Source organism: Pleurodeles waltl, chromosome 8 (assembly GCF_031143425.1).
Source record: "Pleurodeles waltl isolate 20211129_DDA chromosome 8, aPleWal1.hap1.20221129, whole genome shotgun sequence".
Taxonomy (NCBI): Eukaryota; Metazoa; Chordata; class Amphibia; order Caudata; family Salamandridae; genus Pleurodeles; species Pleurodeles waltl.
In genome coordinates, this window is record NC_090447.1 from 533377274 (window position 1) to 533404363 (window position 27090).

The window sequence follows — 27090 nt, forward strand, 5'->3', positions numbered from 1 at the left end:
ACCATTGAGTGAAAAGTTTTAACATTTTATTTATATGATCTTGCTGTCAAATCTTTGTCCTACAAGAATGCAATGTCAAACATGGTTCCACTGAGGAGGGTGACAAAAAGCTCAAGGTCCAATTCCAATTTTGAAATCTGTGTAAGGAAAAAGTGAACATAGGTAGAGTGTATTTCCATCATGAAGAAATTATCACGGGTGATAATTGCAACAGAAATAATTGTGTATTAAGCTCTCCAACAACCACTGATTCGCCCAACTGTACATAAAAAAAATGAACTGAGGCCACAGAATCCAGATATTTGTAACCAATTTCCTGCTCTCTTTCCCTGGCAAGCTGCAAGGGTTTTATTTGAATCTGATACATAACTTCAGCTCCAACAGACATTTTACCAAACGCTACAGTTAGCACACGTTGAACTACACTTTACAAATAAAAATATATTTCTTTGCTACTTGTTTTCATTTGTTCCATAACCTCTGATTAACAAATCTGCTCATAGATATGAAAGATCTAACCCCACGTGCATTTGTGGGTTGGGCTGAATAAGTGGTGAGGAGAGAAGTTGGGAAAACAGAGTGAATAGGAAGAAACAGCAAAATAATTTCTTCACCACTATGTAAAGAAGCAAATTTCTCATATTTGCCTCCGCACACCCCAAACAACTATTCAAGGGTGGTTTCCAATTGTAGAATCTGGTAATTTCAACTTTTGTCTCTTCACATGTGATTATATATGTTGTTTTCAGAAGTCATTTTTTATGTTGCTTGCTACACGACAGACGCCAGCACAACATTTGCCAAAGGAGCCTTTCGGATCACCATTAGTTTAATTATTTTTTTTATTTTATCTTCGTAAGCAAAGAGTTCACAAGAGTACAACACATTAATTTCAATAACTAAATGTAATATGGCACTGCGACCATAGCCCAGATACACAACCCCATGTTTCTGGTTCAGGCTAACCTGATTTCGAACATACATAAAGTGCATAGCTTCAGAGTCCAGTCCACAGCTTCATTGATTTTTTTTTTATACAAGCCGGATCTTAAGGCGAATCGACATTCAAGAGCCTTGATCTTTTCCATTTTCACTAGTCAATGTACGAAAGTAGAGGGAGCCTCGCACCTCCAATTTTGGAGGATTAGGGATCTGGCTATAAGTGTGGCCAGAAATAATGTAATTGTGTCTTCCATCTGCATTCTAGAATTCGCAGAGACTTGAATGTCATTAGCAAAATCAATTTTAAGATCAGTAATACAGTATTCGTTAATGGAGGCCCAGTACCCCGTCGTTTCTGGACAATCATAAATAATATGCTGCCACAGTTTCCTGCACTCTCCTTAGAGCATCTAAAACACTTGTCTTTTATCTGGGGGTTAATATTGTGTAGAAGTTCAAGTGTTCTAAGTAGGAGCCACTTTGTGTAGCACTGCATCCAGCGGAGGTTTGCACTCCTTAGTACCGAAAAATGAAACCTATTTGTCATTCTCCTAACCTCCGAGTCCCCTGAGATAACCATTTTCTTCTAACTTTCTCAAACAAATCCCCCAATCCTTACTCGTGAAAAATAAACTTCCAGTACCTGACCAGCCTGGAATTATCAGATTCAATAAAATTTGCGACTAGTGCAGAACTGGCTTTAATCGTAATCAAATCTAATGTGTAAAAAAGATGTATACTATGGATAATGACCAGCGATTGGGCACTTTCCCATGCTGAATACCGGTTACTGTATCTGGACAGGTTTTCCATTCCTAGTACTGAGGAAGTCCCCAACCTTTTGATAGTCATTACATTCCCATTTATAAGTAATCCCTAACTCAACCAAGGTTAGCGTTTCGGCATAGTTGTCTGTAAGGGAAGGAGCTATTAATAACAGGCACGTTAGAATATTTACAATATTGTTCCTTATGTTTAAAAAGCCACTGTATGTGTTTGTAACAAAGGTTTTTCAGAGTTTTTGTCAGCCTAAGAAATCCTTAAGTTTACATTCTTGTGCAATTAAATCCCAAAATACTTTATCAACTGGTTTATCTGATCCTCGGTTCAGTGAATATCTAAAAAAGGAATGTGCAAAACGATCAAAATAATAGTCTTTTAGGTTCAGCAATGCGAGGTCACCTTCAGTGATTCACTATATAAAGTGCTTAATGGGATGCGTTGTTGGACCAAACAAAAGTAGAAATTAACCGTTCAATTCCCTTGAAAAACATTATCTGCAGAACGCAGGGCAGAGCGGAAAATAAGAAATTAAATGGCGGGAGTACAGACATGCGCAGTAACGCCACCCAGCCCATTATGGAGATAGACTATCTTGTCCATCTTGTAAACAGAGCAATTATTTTTTTGATAATAGGTAGATACTTATGTGCAAATCAGTTGTCCATCTCCTCCCTTGCCTAAATGCCAAAATACCTCTTAGGCCTTGTATTCTCTAATGGGCGGAATTCTTGTGGCAGGGTATCGATCTCGCAATTATATAATAGGATCTCTGTTTTGAGCTTATTGATTTTATACCCATGTTAAGTAGACAGTTCTGGTTTCAAAAACAAAGAGAAGTCATCTGCATATAACTTAATATTTGCCATCCCGTTCATGGGAGATTCAACACACTGTCTTGCAAATACCTATTTCTCCAGAATTAATGCAAGCAATGCCTTAGTGCCCTCATAAATTCTAGCAATCACCTGAATAAGAGCAGTGGGAAACCCAAATCGCTCTAGGATAAAAAAAAAACAGGCCCTCCAAGTTTACCAGGTTAAAAGCCTTCCCAACATGTAACAAAAATATATGTGTTGAAATCTCTTTTTGTTTAAAATAATCTAATGCTTCAACCAGGAAGTTTGTAGACAGCTGCCTACCCGAGATGAATCCACACTGATCTGGGTGAATGACAGCACCTACTACTTTATTCATTTGGATGGCCAACAGTTTCATGACTATCTTATAATCTGTATTCCGGGGACTAATGGGGCGATTCCCTGGGTTCTTGCCTTTTTTACAGAATACAACTATAGTTGTATTAAAGTATAGCGGGATAGTCCCGCCCTCTAATATATTCCTTTTTTTTTTTTTTTTTTTTTTAGAACTTCTGTTGCAGCTTAAGCCAGGAACAAATACGACTCTATTCCTTCTGATTTTAATGGTGCCCTTTTTGTTTGCAGCTTTCAATAATAATCTCTCTGGGAAATATCCCAGTTTTAGTACATTCCTCTAATCCCCACTTCCTGAAAGCCTGAGTGTTTCCAAATACAATCCCTCAGATTCCACAAACGCATTAAAAGTTGGACACAGGCAGCACATTCTCACTTTTTCTATTTCTGATTCCTGTTGAAGGTTGCAGTGAGCAGCTCAAAGCTGAGAATGGTTGCATCTTCAATCCAACAAGAACACTCTCTATAGTGTTTATTGCACCCATCTTTAACTTTTCGTATATTATCCTCATCTCTGTGTCAGCTCCTTTCTGCATAACTCTGATATTCATAACTGTCTCTATCATTATCACCATGCTCTTTTACAGCACAATAGTTCTCAACAGGGGTCAATTGGCAGAACTTTAATGATCGGTAAAATAACTCCTATTTAATCTTTAAAGAATCTTCACATCCTTCCAGATGTTAGTTGAATAAACATTTCTCAACACTGGAAGGATGAAAGGCTGAAGGGACCTGATGGGATATGGACCAGGTGACTAACAGGGCAAAAAAACTGCATGCAGTCGATGCCATAGCAAAGGAGCTACCAGCTCTGGCTTAATGCAAAACCTGTTAGTATGCTGTCCATTTGGTCATCTTTCAGGAATGCTGCATTTTCCTACGGAAAGAGTAGCAGAGAAATTGCACATTTTATGTCCCTGCGATGGGACCTCTTCACAGTCTTTTTTCTGTTTATTTTATTAATTTCCATGACGTAGTATCTAAAATCACTGCTTTCATCACTGGGTCATCACACATGTATTGCTGATGAATTCCCAGTCGTTAGTTTTACTATCATAAGAATAATGTGTCTAGCTCCCAAGATACATCAGATCTAATTTGAGTGAATGAAGTTTGGCCAACTCACTGATGTTTGTTCTTGTTCATTTTTTCATATTTAACTTATTTGTGTTTTTTGTGTTTGTAATATGTTTAACCAAAATAAACTATATCTCTCTATTTATTATTTTAAAAATTATATTTTAATCCTAGTTTAAGAAAACAGGGTCGACTGGAGGCCCTATAGCTTTGCAACTTTATTAGGTTTCTTGACCTGTATGTCCAGTGGAAATGTGTTTATTGTTGATTTGCAACCCCTAGTGAAAGACTGACTATGCTTCAGATACTTGATGTGATTGTCTGGCAACACTAGAACAGCATTTACCAGACAACCCATGGACATCAATGAATTAAAGTCTGTCTCCAGGGATTTTACTTTGTCCACAATGATAGAGAGGCTTCCATGTAGAGGTAATTTCTAGTAGATATATGTGGCCCAATGAAGTGTGTAAACAGATAAGTGTACTAACTGTTTTTAGAATCGTTCAGGCTCAAACTGTCTGAAAACAATCGTGGTATAAGTGGCCTTGCTATACAATACTAGCTGACACTAAGAAGAAGGCCACTATGTAAATATTAAAAAGGCAGGAGGGTTCTGGTATGCCATCCAAATCAGGAGATGGGTTTGAAATGGGACTACCCAGTTTAGCTGTCATCGCTGTTTAGGTCGAGCCTAGGCAGCGCACATGCGCTGCCTGAAAGACATGCTGTATTTAATCTACGGGCTTTAACCACCCCCACTATTGCCATTCCTTCATTGTTGTTCTGGTCTTAAAAGCTTCTTTTTTATTGGTGCATTTTTCTAAATGTCCCTCCTTTATGTGCTTAGTTCCCACCCAGGTGATTTCACCAAGAGAACATTTTTGTTGGCCATCACACTACGTTCACGTACATTCATGTTTCCTCCTGTTACAGCATGTGATGAGATGTGGTTTTAGAAATAATTGGCTGTGTGCCTGTTTTGCAACCTCCTGCAGACACACACCCATCCACTTTCAGTCTTCCTCATTATAAAGTCCTCTAAACAGTGCTGCAGCTGCTTTTATGGTCCTAGTGGTAAATCCTCATTCTTAATCCTGTAGGCAGAGCTGCTAGCTGCTTCTCTGGTCCCAGTGGTAATTCCTCATTCTTAATCCTGTAGACATTGCTGCAGCCGCTTCTCTGGTCTCAGTGGGAATTCCTCATTGTAAGACCTCTAGACAGTGCTGCAGCTGCTTCTCTGGGCCCAGTGGTAAATCCTCAGTCTTAATTCCATAGGTAGTGCTGCAGCTCCTTCTCTGGTCCCAGTGGTAATTCCTCATTCTTAGCCCTCTAGGAAGTGCTGCTAGTCACTTCTCTGGTCCCGTCGGTAATTCCTCATTCTAAGTCCTCTAGACAGTGCTGCTGGCTGATTCTCTTGTCCTATTGGTAATTCCTCATTCTAAGTCCTCTAGGCAGTGCTGCTAGCTGCTACCCCCCGTCCCATCAGTAACTCTCCCATTCTAAGTACTCTATGCAGTTCTGCAGCTGTGTCTCCGGTCACAGTGCTAATTCCTCATTCTTGGTCCTCTAGGCAGTGCTGCTAGCTGCTTCTCTGGTCCAGTCAGGAACTCCTCCATTCTAAATCCTCTCAGTAGTGCTTTAGCTGTCTCTCGGTTTCCAGTGGTAATTTCTCATTCTTAGCCCCCTAGACAGTGCTGCTATCTGCTTTTCTGGTCCAGTCGGTAACTCAATTTTAAGTCCTGTAGGCAGTGCTGCAGCTGTGTCTCTGTTGAATTCTTGAATTAATAAATTGAATTTATGGAGTTGGCTTTTACTGGTCTATGCTAATGGCAAATGTATCAATTTTTCTGATTTAAAAATGCTGTGGCTCATAACATCATGCGGGTAACAGAATTTTTCCACTGGGAGAACACAAATGAAAACAAACAAAACCTATTAATGTTAAACGCATATAAAGGAGTGACATACAATAGTAAATAAAAAACACAATAGACAATCATAATGCTTAGTTTATACCCAAATACAAGCAGTCCATTAAATATCCTCTCTCATGTGAACGGGTATGGACTGAGGTGGATCATACTCTGATATTTGTCATGAATTGTTATACCATGTGAAATATCTCTATAGTCTTCTAGATTTGGAGAATTAATCCTTGTGCGGCACTGACCGCTACCAGTTAGTAACATGACACAGCCCTTGCGGTAATCCACGTAAACGGTTTGCACCAATGTAATTCAGTGGTGTTTGTTGAAAATGCACGCTTAAGTTCTTATTTTCATAAATTATGATTTATCAAATCATTATAAATTCATATCCTTAAATGTTGTCAAAATATAAATAAATGCATTTTTCACTGTAATGTGCTTCCAAACACTTGTTATCTTCCTAATACATTTCAGTACGAGATCCCTCCTACGGGTTAATTAATTCTTCAGTGAATTAGTGGCATTTTGGATATTACTATTCTGTTCTGTTTTAAATGTCCAGAGCCAATTTGAGTGAATGGCAACACTATCACATCAACCAACCTCGGTATGCCAATAGTCTTCAACACCTTGGAAGACTCCTTGATATTTAGGCAGCTGGGAGAAGTGGCTAGGGCACTGGGGTCAATTAAGGCATGACTCCATTATTACTGTCAGTTCAAGAACTTGTATGGTGAGAAAATAGTAGGATGTTTACATTTATTCATACAACTAAAATACAAATTCTGATGCATGCCCATTTAAAAGCTCTTTACGATATCTGTAATGCCTGTACTATTGTATTCAAGCCCTCAAATAAAGAAGAAAATACTGTGTTTTTGTGAGGATAACAGTATATGCAGGAGGCTTCGTGACTTCTAAGTGATAAAAAAAAACTATTTGAAGTTAAGTTATAGTGAATATTTGTTATTATTCAGGTCCTGCACGAAGATCTAATAAATGAATGTATGTCTATAATGGACAATAACTAGTTGGGCCTGAGTGCCACATACCAGTATCTTCAATGGAAAGTAGAAAATATGGACGTGAAAATTACAGATAACCAAATTCATATTAGAATTTACTTTAGCAGAATCTTCAAAGGATTAAGTATTGCCCTACAAGTCTAAAGTTGTGATATGTATATGGAGACTTTTGTCAAACAAAACAAACGGTAGACATTAAATGGACTATCAGTTTACTGCAAGAGACATGAAATCCAGATTTTACACATGAGATAATACCAAACGTGATGGAGGGCACACTAATAAAATGAATAGGACTTAGGCCCTCATTACAACCCTGGCGGTCCCTGGACCGACATGGCTGCGGTGGCAGTCTCACCACCATAAGACCGGCAGTGAAGACCACCATATTACGACCGCAGCGGTTTGGTCACTGCCAAAACGCCGCTTTCCCGTCCGTTCCGCTGCTTTACCGCCACCCGCCAGGCTGGAGGTTTCCACCTCCAGCCCAGAGAGAGTCGAATAACCGGCCAGGTTATTTCGACTCGGGATACTGCCAGCATTTTCCTGGCAGTCTCACCGCCACGAAAAAGCTGGTGGAAAGGTATCTCAATGACAGGAACTTGTGTTCCTGTCACTGGGATACCCACCCAAACACCTCCGCACACATGCACCCACACACAGACACCCCCACCACTCACAACATTCACCCCATAGACATGCCTACATACCCATACACATCACACAGATACACTCTCCATTCCCTCACCCCCTCCGTCACTTATCTTCCCACAACCACACACCCACCCCTGTCTCCATGCATACACATATGCACCCGACCCACCATCCACATACATCCATACATGCATCAGCACATTTACTCAGACACACACGCACGCACAAACACTCCCCCCTCCCTCACCCACATATTCATGACACGCATACACACACTCACACACACCCATTCACACACCGCCCGTCCCCCATCTCCCTCCCTCTTTCGGACAACACTTAACTCGTCTGCCGAGGTGCTCCTCTGTGAGGCGACGGGACCCGGTGCTCCCACCGCCGGCAGCGCCCCACCACCAGAAGACCACCACACAGAATTACTGGTTGTAACTCTGTGGGCGGTCTTTTTCTGGCATAGCGGTGCCAGCAGTGGAACCGCCTGTGAATGCCGTTGGATATCAGACCACCGGCGGTGCGGATATCCGGTGGCAGTCATAATACGATGGTCAGAAGACCGCCAGCACTGGTGGTCTTCCGGCGGTGGTCCTCAGGAAAGACTGCCACATTCGTAATGAGGGCCTTAATCAACAATAGATAAATCCAGATATGTACGATAGAATAGCAACACCCTTTGTTATTAGTTTCAACATCCAACATACACAGCTCTACAAAATACTTTAAACAGCATCCAGTATTAGTGAGAAGCCGATTACTGGTCCCTTTATGGCTGTTAAAAGATGAATTCTGAGTAAGATCGAATTGAAAACGAGTCAGTGGGTCGTCTAGAACTTTCATGATTACATCTTCTCTGTGTACGTGTATGTGTGTGTTTAATTATAGAATCTCAATCATTTTATATATATCTCAACAGAATTACATGCAGAGCAGACGGATGTAATTAATGCTAGTATGTTACATTGTTTGATAGAGACACACCATAAAAGGGGAAATTGTGAATGAAATGTACTTTAGTTAAAGGTAGAAAGTATCACATTATAGGCAACAAACACCTGAAAAGGCCTTAATAGATAAGAGTGGGTGTATTACTTTCCCTAATATGACATTAGGTCAAATTCAGTACAGTGCTGGTTGGAACCTTTGATTTTTTGTGATTTCTTTTTTACACATCTTTTTGTCTCTTCATTAGTTGTTTTCTTTGGGAAACTGTCTATGGTTTGGTCAGCATTAGTTGAATCAAAGGTAATATGAGCATGTAATATTGGCTATTCAAGTATTTTAGTACACTTTCAGCCAATGCCTAAATTAACTTAATTCTCTATGATGAATTCTGATGTAGATTATCATAGATCCTTAGCACATTTTGAAGTTTATGTATTAAATATAAAGGCTTTGTTGCTAGTGAGAATATTAGGATTTCAAGTCCAACACACAGCAATGTAAGAATGCAATATTCTCACATTATTATACAAGTATAAGTACAAGAACTTGATATTTAATTTAATTAGATTAACTACATCGGTATTATAATGTTTGGACCACAATATAAATATCTAATCAGCACTGTTTTTTGAAAAATATAAGGTGACGTTTCTCGATGTGTGGTATGGTTTACAGTTTACAGTGTTAGCAAATATATTTCTCCCTCCCTGCTTTTAAAATGGTAGTGGGGTGAATTCACTCATGAAGATGTCTGCAAAAAGCAAATGAAACATTGGACCTTTAAATAATTATGTTAATCCATTTGGAATCAAACACACCTTTTTATACCTTTTGAACTATGGCAGTCAAGCGAACTGCAATGTCTGACAAAAATGTCCTAATGTAGAATTGTTTTGGTGAACTGTGATGCTTTTTGTATCATGTGTCCATTATTTCTTTCTGGAATTGCAGAGCAGGGTGCTAATGAGGGGATTTTAATCTCTCCTTACAGAAGAAAAGTATGAGGTTATCAATGGGTCTTGCTTTTCCACATTAAACCATGACATGCCCTTCTTCAGTAGTTGGAAGTAATATTCCTCACCTTTGCTGAGGGCATGTACCCCAAACAAGTTACCATCTATTTCGGAAGTGGGACTTTTCAGAGTGATGGAGTGCTAATGACTCCAGTTTTATTGCTTCATAAGCCATCTCAAAAGAGAAATACATCTGTAAACATCCTTACCAGTCATCAGTATTGGATGCAAAGATATACCAATTCATGCTGAAAGGCAGACCATTGCACAACATAATTGACTACTCCATATCAGTGGAATCCCAAAACAATACCACAATAAGATGGTCACAATTTTACGTGAAATTGATGGTGCGGATGAGCCAGTTTCTCACAAATTACTCCTGGCTACCATTTTAAGAGTCATTGAATAATGCATATCAAGGCTTGGACGACCTGCACTGAATAAACATTTAATGGAGCGGTTACAAATTTGGCAAGATTTTACAGCAAGAATTATTAATAAGGCCAGCTTAAGAGTTCACATGCCGCCAGTTCTTAAGCCCCCACAGGATACCTGCTAAGAGCAGTATTCATTTTTGTTTTTATTGTAATTATTATTATAATTATTTTTTACACCCAAGTAGACATCAGCAAATCTCAGTGCAAGACATTGATCTGTGAACAAACAAATAACTCGCCAGTACCAAACTAAAAAAAGCTTGGTGTGCAGACCTCTCCCCATAAAACATCAATGAAATGTTAATTTGTTTTCTAGTGCAAAATGGTTTTGCCTGAACGCCCTCTCAGACGTGGAGCCCATATCATCATGGCAGATTTGTAGAAGTGGATTAAAGTCAATAAGTTTTCAGAACCTTTCTTCCAAAGCAGGTTACATCCCTAACTGCAGGCCTGAGTACAAGACAGATTTTTTTTTTAACTAGGCTATATGAATCCACACCATCCAGGTACGTAGTCATGCATGTTTCATGTACTACAGAGCGGCCTTTGATGGCGTGAAAAGAGTTGCCTAAGCGGAAAGCATCAGCCTGGAATATACCTCCATGCTTGTTAAATGCAATTCAGTCACTTCATATCGAAATAAAACTGGACGCTGGTCACGGTGTCTTGGAGAACATTTCCACTATCTGAGACTTGAAACTGGGGTGCATCTAAAGACCCCTGTTATTTAGCTTTTACATTTTGGACAAGGACAAAGTGCTTGGATCAAAGCCAGGTTTTAACCAAAAAAGGGCTTATGACATTCAGGTTCTAGAAAACGCAGCAGACACAGTTTATATAAGATCATACCAATGTAGAAAATCAATACACTCGCTGTTAATGCCAGCAGGCAAACATTTTAAATTTTGGAAGTGTTCAGAAAAATCTTGCTAATTGGTTTGGTGAGGTGGAAGTTCATCCCCCATAAAATAGTTTAGGGTCTGATAGAATGACTAGCACAGCCCAAGGTTCCATCTCATAGCTCCAAACAGCAAAGTTGTTTCTATCTTTTGCATTAAAATGTTTACGCTACACATATGAATCAGCTATCCCAATTTTGAAGACTGCAAAACCCTAACTTATTTCCTCTTTGCCTTAATGCCATAGCCATAGCCATAGCCATATGCCATAGCCACAAATAATTGTCTGCGAGGCTGTCAAAATAAAGTGGTATTGCACAAAGTTTAATCTATAGAAGTCTATTCGAAATGCCTAATTCCAATAGTCAAGCTCATATAAGGTTTGGGTTTGAATTAAATCAGGAGGACGCCTTTTTCTGTGCTCATTTTATAAAGATAGCCAACATGAAGCTGCCCAGCCCAGCTGCCTAAAATCCAAGATATGGGGTATTCTCAATGGCATAGCAATATTCGAATCTGTCTTCCGGTAGTTTAAGAAAAACCCAGTCATCCTTTGTTAAAGAAAAACTGCAGTATGGCAATCATCCCTCGTATAACAGTATAAAAGAAACACTGGTAATTCAGGTGAAGCTGAGATCTTTTGATTTTGGTTGTATGGCCTTTGTTCAAAGAACAGTTCAACATCTGCTTTAAATGAAGAGTAATCCTGCACATGCACACCACGGAAATGTAAATGCAGCAATGCAGGCCCTACTTCAGATTTAACAAAGGTCTCTAAAGAGGACAGAACATATTCTTATCTGAACTTTGTGTCAGGTCACAGGTTCCCGAAGTAGCTGGGCCAACACAGCTTTTCAATGTTTTAAGACCATTATTTTAACGCCTGTTATGTAAGCACTTCACTTGCAAAAGTCAAAACCTGCAGTAGTAAGAAGTATATAAAAATAAATTACTATCGATTGGTGATGTGGACTGCTGGCTTTCCTGGGGTATTCATTTATACATTTACCATAATTATTGGGTGCGCTGAAGTATACTGGGTTTTTCAGCTACATTATTTACTGCGTTTGCCCGTATTTTTAAAACCTTTTTTCCTGGACTGACAGTTTGTTCGATAGTTAATTATGAGATTAGCTTTTTTGACACCAATAATGTTTATGATTTGCCTCCGTTATGAGGGAGAAGAGGGAATGCAGCCAGTTAAAGCAGTTATATAATTAAAATGTGTCAAACATCATACTGTGAAAAAGCAAAACAAACTTGAACGGCACTTTAACTTGTAGCTTTCATAAAATGTCGTGTTATTTTTAAAAAAAATTTACCTCCGAAATCTATATTTTGTTCTAATGTTAACTGGGTGCAATTTAATTGAATGATAATTAGTTGCCATGTGAAATATTTAACTACTTTTGCCTATTTAAAGTATGTTGTTTTGACATTACAACTGTCACTTTCATTGAGATTTAGAAACTGAACACCTCAGAAAATTGTATAATTTTAGTGTATCATGATCTGGGCGGAGTAACAGTGTTGTATGGCGAGATATTTATGTAATTACACGGAGGCATTCACGTGCAGGCGCTTTTCGTATATGTGAATGTCAATCATTAAAATAAGCATTGACAAAACTAATAGGTGTGACTTCTATATAGTCAACATAGAACAATACCCTATTTCACTAAGTCTACACAGATGTACAGGCCCCCAGGTAAATATGTAAATAACATGCAGTCAAAAACGCACATATACTACCAGGCTGACATAACCCTGTAATCTAGAGGGCACAGGGTTATGTGAATCTGTGAGTGGATAGAAGTAGTATACCCTTAAACCAGGAAATATTAGGGCCACAACCTCAGAGTCAAGCTTTGCAACACTAAGAGCCTGATTCACAAACTACACTTTTGAGTAGGTTTACTCTTTTGAGTAGCTTTACTACTTTTGGTACGGTATTCACAAGCTGCACTTTTGTAGTAACTTATGCTTTGTAGTAAACGCAGCAGTACACATGACCATCACTGGTACTGCAACACCCACCCATAGAAAATCAAGGAGGTAGGGACTTAGAAAAACAAACCATAGGAAGTAATGTTAAATTAAATGACTTAAATATTGTTAGAAATAGAAAGGAATATTAATTTATGTAACACAAATATGTAAAAAATAATGCATATTTATTATAATATGTTGAGTAACCTATTCTGAATTAATTCGAATAGGTTATTACATATTTCATAATTAAATAATAAATAAGAATTGTAAGTTACATTTGAGTATCAGGCTTTATCTGACTACATTGATACTCTTATGGGTCTGAACCTAAGCCTTGTGTATTTTTTTCTGCAACCTCTAAACATCATACTGAACATGAGTCTAACCCTGACACCACTGATGGCCAACGTGTGCAGCCAGGAACAAGGGGAAGAGGTGGGATGGAGGCACAGGCGACAGGGCAGAGACAGTAAATAAGGAGGCAGGAAAGAAGAAAAAAACAAAATGAGTCCTACAGAATACTTGTATTGTATGTTATGTTGCTTGCTTGTCCAGCATTAAATGTCACCCTAGGTCACCTCAAAGTGCGGGGATGAGAAAAGACGAAAGGAAGGAACCAGGGAAGAAAACATGAGAAGGAATGAGACAGGAGCTTCGTGGATGGACTGATCTTCCCTTGTATGCATGCATATTCCCCGATGAAGTATAGATGTGTGGTGGGTATTAAACCTTAGTAGTCTGTGTGTTGGGAAGGAAAAGCAGAAACAGAAGCGATCAAGACCAAGACACCTAATTACATAAGAACATCGGGAGACAAAGTAATAGATAGAGCTTAAATGAATTTACGTTGTACACTAGAAGGAGTTACGTCCAACCATGGAGGCAGTTTTAGGATTCTGGAGCAATGAGGCGGGAGAGGAATAGTGACAGTTTGTGGTGCATAAGAGATGACTTCGGGCCGGATTTAGATCCTGGCGGAGATGAATACTCCATCACAAACCTGACAGATATCCCATCCACTATATTAAGATCCCATTATATCCCATGGAGATTGTAATACGGCGGACGGGATATCAGTCACATTTGTGACAGAGTATACCATCTGCCAAGATCTAAATCAGACACTTAGTACAGTCCATATTGCTGTTGATTGAGTGAAGGCTTTAGCCAGTGACTACAGTAAGCAAGCTAGTGGGGTAGTGTTCTATGGGAAGTTGTCCTAGAGGTATGATCCGGCAGAAGGGAAATTGCCAGCGGATTAGGCAGGTGAGTGTTTTGAATTGTTCGATACGTTGGTGAGGTTCTTCCAGGATAATGACATTCAGAGTTTGATGAGAACGTTTTCTATCAGTGCACATTGTGGATGTTTTTGGGGCTTTCAGGGTTTCAGAATGTTAAGGCTGTGACGGCAGGGTAGGGAACTTGCAGCAGGAGGTGGAGTTGAGGGTAGATGCATTGCAGTTATTGTTGAGACGGTTAAACTGATTAGTCGGAGAAAGGGCATGGGGTTTTGCTCAAAAAAGTCTGACCAGTAGGTTCTGTCACACTGGTAACGTGGTGTCGTTTTATGAGCTGCCGATGGGTGGCAGGGATATTGTTTTTCAGTCATTAGGATGGTAGTAGGGTGAAGCCACTGCACTTGCTGGAAGTGCTTATGAAGGCATTGGCAGAAGTTGGAATGCGTGCAGATGTATAATGAATGCATTCGTTTATGATTGGGCAGCCACTGAAGTAGTCAGACTGGGACTGTCTAGGGTAGTTATAAGATGCTAAGGGTGTTGGAGGTCCTTGTGCTGTGAGAAGTATATTAGGCAGGTCTACATGGGTATTTCCGCAATTTTTATAGTTCTTCTGTTTGTTTTACCGACTGTGGTTGTGGAACGCAGACTACATAGATTGTTAGGCATTCCCAAGTGAAATGTGCAGGAAAACATGCAGACTTTTGGTCATTCTCTGGAACTGAATGGCCGCCGAAATGATGTACACAGGAGTGGCATGTGATGGGGCTCGCTATTGTCATTACTTGAAGAACTCTTTGTAGGTCTGGGCTGCCTGGTCCTCCTGATAATACATTTAGGAGAAAACAACCTGGTTCGGCTCTGATGGTAAGCCCTGCTGAAGGTGATGAAAGCAGATTTACCTAAAACAGCTTTTGTCAGCTATCCTCATTGTGTGGACTGAGTTTCGTCCCAGGAGAGTATGGCAAGGTGCCGTCAAGCATGTGACAATCGGCAAAGCAAGAAGAAAGCACAACAGGGAAATTCATTTTTTGCCAGAACGCAGGCATGGGGGTCATTACACACAGCACTAAGCAGGGAGAGTTCGTTTTGTTTAGCTCTGATGGGGTTCCTTTGTTGTGAACTGGCAATGAGCACTATTTACTTGAGTTGAAAACGACTGTTTTGCACATTTTGGATTAGGAGTTGAACTGTTAAGGAGTTAGTGGGGTTATGCTGCAAATTTCCTACAGCTAGAGTGGGCAAGAAAATACCTAGCTAGGGTTTTCCTGGCTGCCAGGACGTGAGCAGATGAATTAGTATTTTGGAGGGGGTGGAGGGCCGGGGTGTGGGCACATCCAGCTCAAAGGATGCACTTAGGGGGTCTTGGTCAGGTAATTCATGGATTTTGATGAAAGGAAGGTGTGGCGGATAAAGGAGTGAAAGAAGTTAGGTACTGGAGTGAATGATGTAGCGATTTGAAAGGATGGGCATTTGGCTGTTAGACTGAGGATGGGTGTGTGGGGATATAAATGGGTTTTTGGGGACTGTTTCAGAACTTACGGGTGAGGGTGTCAGGGTTATACTTTGTGTTACTGAGGCGGTGTTTAAATTGTTACTGAAATGTAGTATGCTGATTGGCTTGCAGACCAATCCTATTGAAATGGCCTTTTCCATGTTAGTATTATTAGTCCATGGACTTTTCAGAAGTAAATGTGAGGCTTAATGGCATCTTCCGTGCATTTCTTTGGATTAGTAGCATCTGACCACTTGGGGTTAGGAACATGGGATAAGTCAACAGGGTAAGCGAAGGCCATCACTTGAGGGGAGAGTTTTTAAGGGCTGCCTGGCAAGAGGTTCAGCATCTCTTGCTGGATCCTTCACCCTGTAAGCAGGGCGTGTAAAGGAGGGTTGTTTTCCAGCCCTCTCACCGTAGTACCTGGAGCCAGAGGACTGTTTTAGTTTTAAAGGAAATGGGTCATTTTTGTAAGGTACAGGTCTGAAAGTAAACAGCTTTACCACAGTAGGACGGGCTGTGTTCTGGAAGAGGGCTGAGATGTCAGTATTTTGGAGGGGTTGGATAGCCAAAGTACAGGTGTATACAACTCAGGTTGGGGTGCACATGGGAGTTTTGACTGGATATTTCAGGGATTTTTATGAACGAAATTTGGGACAGCTCAAGAAGTTAAGGACTGTAGCGAAAGACTTAGGTGTTTGCAGTGACAAGTATTTGGCTGTAAGAATGAAGATAGCTGAGGGTATGAGAGGGCTGCAGGGGATTTTTGAGGCTACCAGAGGTATAACGGTTGGGTGTGTTAAGATTATGTTTTGTATTGGAAAAGCAGGTGTTGGAAAATGGGTTATTGGTAAGGGCAGGTAGGTACCTACACTTAGCAATAGGCCACTAACCTCCACTAAGGTCCAGTTGGGTCTCAGTAAATTAACCCCAGCTCAACCCTTGGTAGCTTGGCGACGAGCGTCAAGGCTTAACTTAGGAGACAGAGTGTAAAGCATTCAAATATCACAAAACAGTAATTAAATAAAACACAGGGAACAGTTAAAAAATCCAAAACCAATTCATAAAAATAGATAATATTGTTATCTTTAAAATGACACCAAAACGAATAAAATCAGATAAGGGGAACTGGCGATATGAATTTTTAAAGAATTATTTTTTTTTTAGCCCCTAGAAACAAAAAGCGCCAATCGGGTCATCTGGTTGCACCTCGACCGGGGCAAAGTCAAAGTTTCAGGCCAACCGCGATGGAGCCCTCCTCGGCTACAGGCCGCGGGAGGCCTTGTTAAAAGTTTTACCTTCACACTTAGGGGGTTATTCCAACTTTGGAGGAAGTGGTAATCCGTCCCAAAAGTGACGGTAAAGTGACGGATATACCACCAGCCGTATTACGAGTCCATTATATCCTATGGAACTCGTAATACGGCTGGTGGTAAATCCGTCACATTTGGGACGGATTACCACCTCCTCCAAAGTTGGAATAACCCCCTTAGTCTCTTTTTCAAAGATTTTCTTCAGCGGGACGAACCTGCCAGTCCAATCCGACCTCCTGGAGCCCTTCTCCGGATACGGGATGCTGGAATCCTCGGTGGAGATTTTTACCTTTGGACTTAGTCGTTTTTTCGAGGTGAAAATCCTTCGACCGGGGTAAACCTGGATCTTGATCCGACATCCATGGAGCCCTCCTCGGATACGCTGGCTGGGATGTCCCGGTCAACTTTTTACCTTCGGACTTAGTCTCTTTTTCAGAGATTTTCTTTACCGGGCTGAACCAGCAAATCAGGCCGGGTCGCGGTTGAGGCAAGCCGGCTAGAGTTGCCGCGGCGGGTCAGTCCCTCTATGGAGCTTTTTTTACAAAAGTTCTCCGAACTTCTCCAAACTTCTGGGGCTTCTCCCAGATGTCCTTTTAAGGTTCTTTTGAGGTCCACAGCTCATCCCAAGGGTCCAGAAGTTCTTAGATGGTCCTTGGGGGGGGGGGGGGGACTACAACTCCCAGAATGCACCTGGCGCAAACTCCTTTTTGGCCACTGGACAGTGGTAAGCTGGTCGCTTTCTTCAGGAGTTGGTGCAGGGGACTCTGGTTAGCAATTTTTCACCTGTAGCAAACAGGGAGTCCCTCCTTGAACCAGATGAAGCCAGGCAAAGCCCTTCTTGTGGTGAAGCCCAAGTGTGCAGCTGGTGCAGTCCTTCTGAGTGCAGGTTCCAGGTGCAGGCCAGGGGTCCAGCAGGGCAGTCCTTCTTCTTCTGTTGTTCTTCCTTGTTGGATGTGGTAGGGAACTGAGGTGTGGGTGCAGGTCTGCCAGTTTTATCCTTGCTCCTGGGTGAAAAGCAGGGGGGTCCTGGTTCTCCAATCAGGTGCAGGGTCCTTCCCCCTGTGATGACCACTTCCTGGGAAGTGTGGCAAAAATCAATCCCAGGAGGCAACATTCTCTAAAAATCCATCATGGCTGAATCTGATTTTTGGTGGTTACATCTGGCTGAGCCCACCCACTGGTGTGGCTAAAAATCATAAACACACCCCTCTCCTGCCCTCTCCTAATCTAATCAAGGGGGCACCTAGTTGTCTGGGGTTGCAGGATGTGGGTGTGTTGCTGGTTGCTCCATATGTCCTTCTCTGCCTTTGAAGACCAGTTTGGCAGCCCTCCCCCTTCCTGCCTCTCCATCTGCTGAGGGGAGATTCCCTCCCACAGGCACATTCCTTTGTGTGAAGCCAGGCCACTTCACACCTCATCAAGGCAGCTTGGCCAAGCTGCTAGAGGCTGGCCAATCAGAGCACAGCAGCAAAAACAATGCAGGGCTGAAATTGGCAACTTTTCAGGTAAAGTTTAAAACTCTTTACCTGAACAAGTTATATTAAATCCCACAACTGGAAGTTGTGGGATTTATTGCAACAATTAATTTGATACCAAATTCTTGGTATGCATCATTTAAGGAGACTTTAAAAATTAAAATAAAGTCTCCCCATTCTAGCCTATGAAGGCCATTTACTACAATGAGGGGAAAACGAATTTGGCTGTTTTTACCTCACCAGGGCTTATAAAACTATTTTTATAAAGTCCCTGCTTATAGTTACATGGCACCCAGCCCTAGGGGCACATAGGGACTTAGGGGTGACTTATATGTAAAAATAAGGTAGTTTAAGACTTTGGAACTACTTTTAATTCCAAAGTCGAATTTGCAAATAACTCTAATTTAAAAGCAGCCAGCAAGGCAGGCCTGCCTTTAAAATGACACTCAGCACCTCAGCAGTGCACCTATGGGTGCACTACCTATGCTGTGGTCCCTAAACCTACATTCCCTACCATATACTAGGGACTTATAGGTAGGTTAACTTAGCCAATTATTATTAGCCTAATTTGCATATCCATTTTACACAGAGCACAGGCCCTGGGACTGGTTAGCAGTACCCAGGGCACCATCAGAGTCAGGAAAACACCAGCAAAAAGTGGAAAATGGGGGCAAAAAGTTAGGGGGCCTCTGCAATCAGCCCTGTTTTCTCACAGCAGGGTTTAAACTGTTATTGTAATGTAGTATGTAGATTGGCTTGCAGACCTACCATATTAAAGTGCTCTTTTGCAATCCATTTCTCAAAGGTAAAGGAACACAAGTAGACAGTCATGTGTCCCCATAAATAATTCTAAAAGTATAATACTTCATACGCCTAGAGTAATGCATATAATTAACCTTACTGAAACTTTAACACACTGTTCGTTCAGAACCTAGCTTACTTTTTTCCACTCTCGACCAGCTCTTTTTCCAAAACGGTGGCTTTATGCTGCAGGTTGCATTAATCCTAAGAGTAAACAGTCACACATGGGAATCAAGGCTGAGGTGCTTGGAATGCTGGAGGGGGAAGAGACACTGGGTTATGCACTTATGATACAGTACACTTGTCAGGTGGCGTCTCGTCAGAAGACGTCTACTCAACACAAAGGTTCCATTCCTCTGCTGCTTCTGGACAGAGCTCAGCTCATTGACAGCAACAGAGTCCAGGAGCCAGTCAGTGGACAGAAGGTGGGGCGTGCAGTAGGTACGTTCTGGGCCAGAGAAGATACTTGGCACACCACTGTGAGTGACGGTGAAAAATGAAGTCCTCAGCAGCCGCACTTCAGCAGTGAATGCAGACAACCCCCTCAATGCCAACAGGGCATCACATAGTCTTAAATCACCAGACAAGCTCAGCAGCACTGCAATAATGAACCCTGAAAGCAGTGCTCCACAATCTGACTCAGCCATGCTAAAGCATTACGTTGACCCCTCCAAGTCAATCAGGCTGAGCTGTGCTGTGGGCCCTGCACCAGCAGCTGGGTTGAGCAGTGCTATGGACAGCCCCTTCCACTCAGAACCCTGTTTACCAGACATCTCTTCAAATTGAAGAACAATAAGACTTTGTCAATAAGTAGGTTTTGTGAGAAAGGATGGGCCAAACTTGCTGCATTCGGAAATACATGTTTATTTGGGCAGATTTCCTACAACAAAATGTACAGTTCTAACATGACTTCAGTAACATCACTCGGGTTTGGGACAGGCAAATATGATGTTTATTAAAAGAAGCATGATTGATGGCCCCGGTTTATACAGAGTTTATTGTCTGTGCAGTTGAGTAGCCTTTTCTGATCCCTGCAAATGATGTAAACAGGAAGTACTAGCAAGACAGCTTATTTGGAAGGACAAACTATACCTTGCAACAGAACTGCAGGAAAAGGAAAATCAAAGTATGTATTCAATTCTAACAGTGTAGTTATGTGTTTTAAGAAAGCTGTCTTTTCATAGGCTTGTGACTGCAATTATCTCTGAATGGTCACCTGTCCATTGGTTGGGCGGGTGCACAACATTTTTATTTAACCCTTCTAAAGTTTTCAGTCAGGTAATCAGTGCTTAATTTACGCAGGTAGTTGCCGGTGGGGGCACTGGAACTTGTGTTTTGGGGACCAGCACTTATTTTTTCCCATTAGACGTTTCCTGAGAGCAAGAGAGGAAAAACACAAACCAGAAATACAGACGAAGAGAGAGACAGAAAAACTGTCATATAGGGGAAAAGTGGGAACCTGCAAGAGTGATATAAAGTGAAAGAGACTGCCAGGCAGTGAATTAAAGCGGCATATGGTGTCTTTAATAATACCTGTTTTGGTGTTCGGCATCTTGACCATTGCACCAGTCACTGGCTTCTGACCAGCGTTTAGGGCACCAGCCCTGTTTCTTTTACAAATTAAGCCCTGCAGTGAATTAAACTGGGACCTCACGGAATACATTATGGCCCTCATTCTGACCTTGGCGGGCGGCGGAGGCCGCCCGCCAAAGTCCCGCCGTCAGATTACCGTTCCGCGGTCGAAAGACCGCGGCGGTAATTCTGACTTCCCCGCTGGGCTGGCGGGCGGTCGCCTTCAGACCGCCCGCCAGCCCAGCGGGAAAGAGGCTTCCACGATGAAGCCGGCTCGGAATCGAGCCGGCGGAGTGGAAGCTGTGCGACGGGTGCAGTTGCACCCGTCGCGTATTTCACTGTCTGCTCAGCAGACAGTGAAATACATGTAGGGGCCCTCTTACGGGGGCCCCTGCAATGCCCATGCCAGTGGCATGGGCACTGCAGGGGCCCCCAGGGGCCCCGCGACCCCCCCTACCGCCATCCGGATCCCGGCGGTCCGACCGCCGGGATCTGGATGGCGGTAGGGGGGGTCGGAATCCCCGCGGCGGTGCAGCAAGCTGCGCCGCCGCGGAGGATTCAATGGGGCGGCGGTACACTGGCGGGACCCCGCCAGTGGTGCCGGTCCGACCGCGGCTTTACCGCCGCGGTCGGAATCCCCATTGGAGCACCGCCGGCCTGTCGGCGGTGCTCCCGCGGTCCTCCGCCCTGGCGGTCAAAGACCGCCAGGGTCAGAATGACCACCCTTGTCTCTTTCCGCGTGATAAGGAAAGATTCGACACAGAAATTAAGCCTCTATTTTTTTCCTTCAATGCAGCCAGGCGTCTTCAATGGCTTAAAAATAAACAGTACTACTGAGCCACACGATCACTGTCAACGACCCAAAAAAATGCCCTGCTAAGATGGCTGTCAGCTGAGAGCTGCAAGATTAACGACACGTTTCAATGCTGCTGTTGTGTGGAGTGTAGCATTAGTCTTCTTCACCACTGAAAAGACAAATTTCAAATGCAGTCCCTTTAGGTAGATAGATATCTTACAGTAAGGGACTGTGACTGCATGGTGAAAATGTACACATCAATCAACTCAATAGACACAGGTCACGAGCTCCTTAAAACGCCACTATTTTTTTATTTTTGTTTACAAGTATTGTCAAAGCCGATGTGCCCGACTTTCACAAACACAATCTATCACATCGTAGCCTGCCATGTTCAGAAAAAGTACAAAAAGGGATTGCTTTCTATATGGAATGCATGTGGGAGTTTAAAAAAAAAACTTCATATAACAGTGTGATGATAGAGCATCCTCTTCAGATGTAAAACAGTCTGCCATATACTCCAATGGAAGCCCTTCCTGGAAGGTGGAATGATATGTCAAGCAGCCAACAGCATGAGAAGACTGAGTACTATTATTCTGAGTGGGGCCTAAGCCCAGTCGATATAAAAAACATGGGTAACACTATGTGTTGCAGATACCTACATTGGCAAGCGAGGCCATTAACCATTATGAAAAAATAACAAAAGCAGAACAGCTGAAAAAACTACAGCACAGCTGTTGAGTGGGAGTCAGGCATGATTTGTATAACACCTTCTATCTATAAAACAAAGCAAAGGTGTCAACTTTTGTGATATGTTATTTAAAAGGTGCAGTCTTTATATGGAGCTCTCAACAATGCAAGACTGACGCCAACACCAGTTTACAATGGCTATAAAGACCCAACTACACATCTGGAAGCAGCGAGAATAAGGTATTTGTAGAACATTTTACAACAAATGTGCACAATTGTTTTCTAAAATACCTTTAGAAAATAATTGCACACCATGTGTTACAACAGACTATAAGGTTATGCAAAGCTGCAGTAATTCTGCAGCAGACTGTTTTTGTGAGGATAACACAACGATTTCACACAAATTCCTAAGACAATTAATGAATTGTACATATTTTTGTGAAACAACAGATTCGGAACACAACACACTGGGTGCAAATTCTGAGTATCAAAGCAATCTACCAACTCAGTGACATATCTGCCTCCTACTACAAAAGAAAAAACATACCTGAACATAGTGACGAAGAATATAGGTGATTTCTTCTTTTTGTGCCTTCTCTGAAAGAACTTTGTGAAATTTAGCAAATTCTTTTGTTCCTACTTCTGCATACAGAACAACAACTGGTGCATCGTAGCTGAGTGAAGGATATTTGTGATCTGCCTTAAAAATGTACGGCCTAGGCCTAGAAAAATAAACAGAACACAAAGAATTAGACTCATAACTTTGGGACATCTATAATCCACAACGTGAAGAAAAGAGACTGCTGCCAACCCCACCTGGCCTTTCCATTTCCCTACTTGCTAATGAGGAAGAGGCACGAATTGTCGTTGCTCATGCAGGAATGTTGCGCCATTTAATGATCATGGAGATTTTTATAATCTGTTTACTGTTTTTCACTTCACCCCCTTTACTCAAAGGGAATTTTCTTACATTTGTTAAGCTCAGATGACTCCTCTAGTTTCATATTGTGTATTTTGCTTTTGAGGGTACTAAAAATGCTTGCCACATACATAGTGCTCGACGTTTCGGAAAAAAGGCAATTCTGCATCATTTCTAGCAGTGGTGGCTGCCTCAAATCTCAAGGGGAGTGGCGGGCGGGGGGAGGGAGGGAATAAACAAATATTAAAAAATAAAAATGTACCTATTCTCGTCGCCGCCTGCCGCGTTGCTCCTCTGCTCTTCTTCTGATGTTCCAGCATTCATTGGGACACCAGCACAGGCTTCCCAGCAATCCTGGCACTGCTCTCATGCTAAACCTAGCATCAGGATTGGTCTGAGAGGCTTGGAGTGCCGCTCAGACACTGCCCTGGGGTCTGTGCAGTTTCTCCAGCCTGACTGTGCTGCACAGCCACGTTGGAGAAAGCTAAGTGTGCATGTGTGTTTGGCCGGCTTGAGAAGGATGGCCAAACACACATGCACAGATTGCACTCCCCCCTCCTGTGGCCAAGCCCCACCCCTCCCTGCACCTGCTGATGGCTGAGCCAGCAGCTGAAAGATAAAACGATAATGAAATATAATTTTATCTTTCACTCCACCGTTGCAAAGGAGCCGCACTCATCTCTAGGGAATACTTTCTGGACATTGAGACAAACATTCTCAGTGGAATTTTGGTTTGAACCCTTTATCAGTTTGAAAGATGTGTTTTAAATTCCCCTACTAAGATGTGGCAATATATAAATTGAGAGCAACACCCCCCAACTAAAACTGAATATTAATGTCCACAGTGAAAACACGGCCTCATATTTTATCGTTGTGTCTTTCACTGATCATCCTTGCGCTCATCTTGCCCTCATCACAGCCGTATCACATTATTTGTCACTTTAAAAAAATGAAACATTATAACTATAAGGTCTCTCCACTGTTTAGGGACATTTACCCCACCGTAGTCTCTGTATTGCTCCTCAGCATTTTATGTGCTTGTCAGCAAGACTTTCCTCCTCGTTGGACTGAATCCAAGATGTCACCACCTAGACCATACGTCAGATTTTCGGAAAGACACCTCATTATAAAACACTCTATTTAAAATTAACTATTTAGCAGATATTCTTATCTGCAAAGAGCCATATTTTACATATCAGCACCTCTGCATAGTTGCTTTTGAATGCAGTAAAGAGCACCAGACACAGAACTGATCTCAGAGGAACTCCACTTGTCTCCTTCATTTCTTCATAATGTGCTCAATTTCCCAGCAACCACTTCCATCTATAGTCTTCCAGTTCCTACCTAAACTGGATTTCCAACCAAAACCGACCCCCATGTCAAGTTTTTTCTAAGCGTACACGTCTTCTCTGTAGCAAACAAATGCAAAGGCTTATTGAAGTCTATAGAACAACTCCCATCTGTGTCGCTGGCCTTTTTCACCGATGAGATCATGCAGTTAAGATATCTGTAAACAACTCTTTTTGAAGTATTTTACTATGCTTCTCTTTCCAAGTAACCCCATACACTGGCCAGTCACAGATGTCAGGTGAACCTTGTTTGTAGATTTTAGCTTTCAAGCAGTAAATCCAACTCTGCTCATTCCTGAGTCTTAGGGAACTTTACTGTCATAACAAGTAACTTAACAGGTTTTAGGTTGGCGTGCCACCAACCTCTGAAGTTCCTTTATTATGATAAAAAAGTATCCCTTCAGTGATTATTGCCTCACGAACCACAGCTCTGCAAGCTCCAGTGGGATACCTCATTTAGAAATTACTTACTGTCTTACCCAATCCATTCTTTAACTTGCAACTCAAACAGTAGTAGTCATGGCCATCAAGAATCCCAGCCAATGGACACAATATTTCCTGATTTGGTGGTATAACTTTCAATCTCCTGCCCATCCTGTCCACTCACAGCCCCAAACGCTGACATACTACACAGGTGATTGATAAATATCAAATTGTAAAGTCCATGCTGCACATCCCGAGATATCTAAGTTAGTCAAAAGAGGATTCATTCACATCTGTCATTACCCATTACAGAACAAGTACTATCTGTATTCGTTTTAGGTGTGGAGCCATCTCTTCAGACTGTGTGCAAACAAAATGAAGAATGTCTTGCTTGGAACTTGAACTTTGCAGTCAGTGCAGCTCATTTACTTCTTCACTTGACTGTCAGTAACAAAGGCAGAACAAAACAAAGTGAAGAATGGGAACAATAAAAAAAATTAACTGTGTTTTTGGAAAATAGGGCTAATTTGGACTAGTCTAGCACCGGTTCTACGCCATCCATTTGGTGAGGTAAGCCTTACTGCATTTAGTCAAACATCAAATAGTTTTACAGAAAGTAATTATTTCACAGAATGATTTAGAAAAATGGGTATAATGTGATGAACTTAAAAAGAACATTATCGATTGAATCAGATGCACTGTTGGAATTATAAGCATGTTGCATTTGAATTTTGGCTGATTCCAAAAGGACCAAGGTTAAAGGGAAGCCTCTATACAACTTTTATTTTCACACTTATGACTTGTCTCCACCTCTACTACTACCACGGCGGAGCCCCAAAGAGAAAATCAAAATTATGGAGCAAGAATGGTGGGCAGACGGTTGGAGGCAGATGATGCTGCATTACTCGTGTGAAGCAGGTTAGGCATGTTGGAAGTGATGCAGTCTCCCAACTTCCTTTGTATGCAAGAGTATGAAAAGGGTTGGGTGTGGAGCAATGGATGCTTCCAAATGAATGTACTTACACTCTCCTGCATTTATCTTAGGTAAATATCTCTAAGAATATTAAAAGGGTGTGAGGTGGAGGAAGCTATAGAAGCAGGGTCGGGGAAGGTTTAATTAAAAAAGAAAATAAAACAAGGATGGAGATCAACTTTAATCATCAATTGAATGTTGAGCGAGAATAACACAGACTTTGTTGATACAGTTCATGGCAATAAATGATTTTTAAAGAGCTACACAATTCACCTTTTCCAATATGGATTTTTTTTGCTGGCACAACCTAGCATTCACATGCTTTGATCTACTACAATACAATAGTATTAGAGAATAATTGAACAAAGGAAAAGGAATTGCTTTGTATAGAATCTCAGACAGTTAAATGGTGTGTTAGGTACCCGGTTAAGGAAGACTTGAGTGAGTGCTGATAAGAGAACAATTTAGTCAACAACTGAGGGCATCAGTAGAAGGCATTTTCAGGGATCTTCTCAACAGAACATATTTAAGGTACTCTTGGAAGTCATGTGATGCTTTGTTCTAAATATTAGGGCCATGAGAATATCTGCTACCTGATTTCAGGTGCACTTTACAGAGCTGTAATGTAAACTATATTGATTAGCACACATTTTGAAAGGGGTTGTAGACTAGCGGAAGATTAACAAAGCATTATATATATTCAAGCCTGACATGTCTGGAAAGGTCTGTAACTTAGACATGTGTCATTTATGCCCGATTCACAAAGCATGAAAGTATTTATGAATGTGATAGATGAATGCGTTGAAAATGTACTCACTTCTACACTAGTGGGCAATCTCAGGTGTGTCAAAGAAATAGGAAAAGTGTAAGGAAGAATATTCCTGAAGACCTGTAGAGCTGGAATGTCTGACATATTTTTGTGATGTTCCCTAGAGATCTTAGTATGGTTTTGATTTTTTGGTACAGTTTATCGGGCCCCTAATCCCTTCCATGAACTGCAGATTGTTACCAGAGGGTCAGCCTTTGTATGAAACATGAAAGGTGAGACCTAATTTTTTTCTGCAACCCTTACAGTAAGGAGTTAGCCCCTCTTCAGCCTCTTATGACCAAGCCCTGAATGTCGGC

The 27090-nt window shown here is 41.6% G+C and overlaps 1 protein-coding gene across 1 annotated transcript in view; it reads right to left on the minus strand.

The window, feature by feature from the left end:
- UGGT2 (UDP-glucose glycoprotein glucosyltransferase 2) overlaps nucleotides 1–27090 on the minus strand; it is a 1372316-nt gene that overhangs the window by 1200635 nt on the left and 144591 nt on the right. The window contains exon 5 of the mRNA XM_069204567.1: nucleotides 22849–23023. Coding sequence (XP_069060668.1) covers nucleotides 22849–23023 — 175 coding nt within the window. The remainder of the gene's footprint in view (nucleotides 1–22848; nucleotides 23024–27090) is intronic.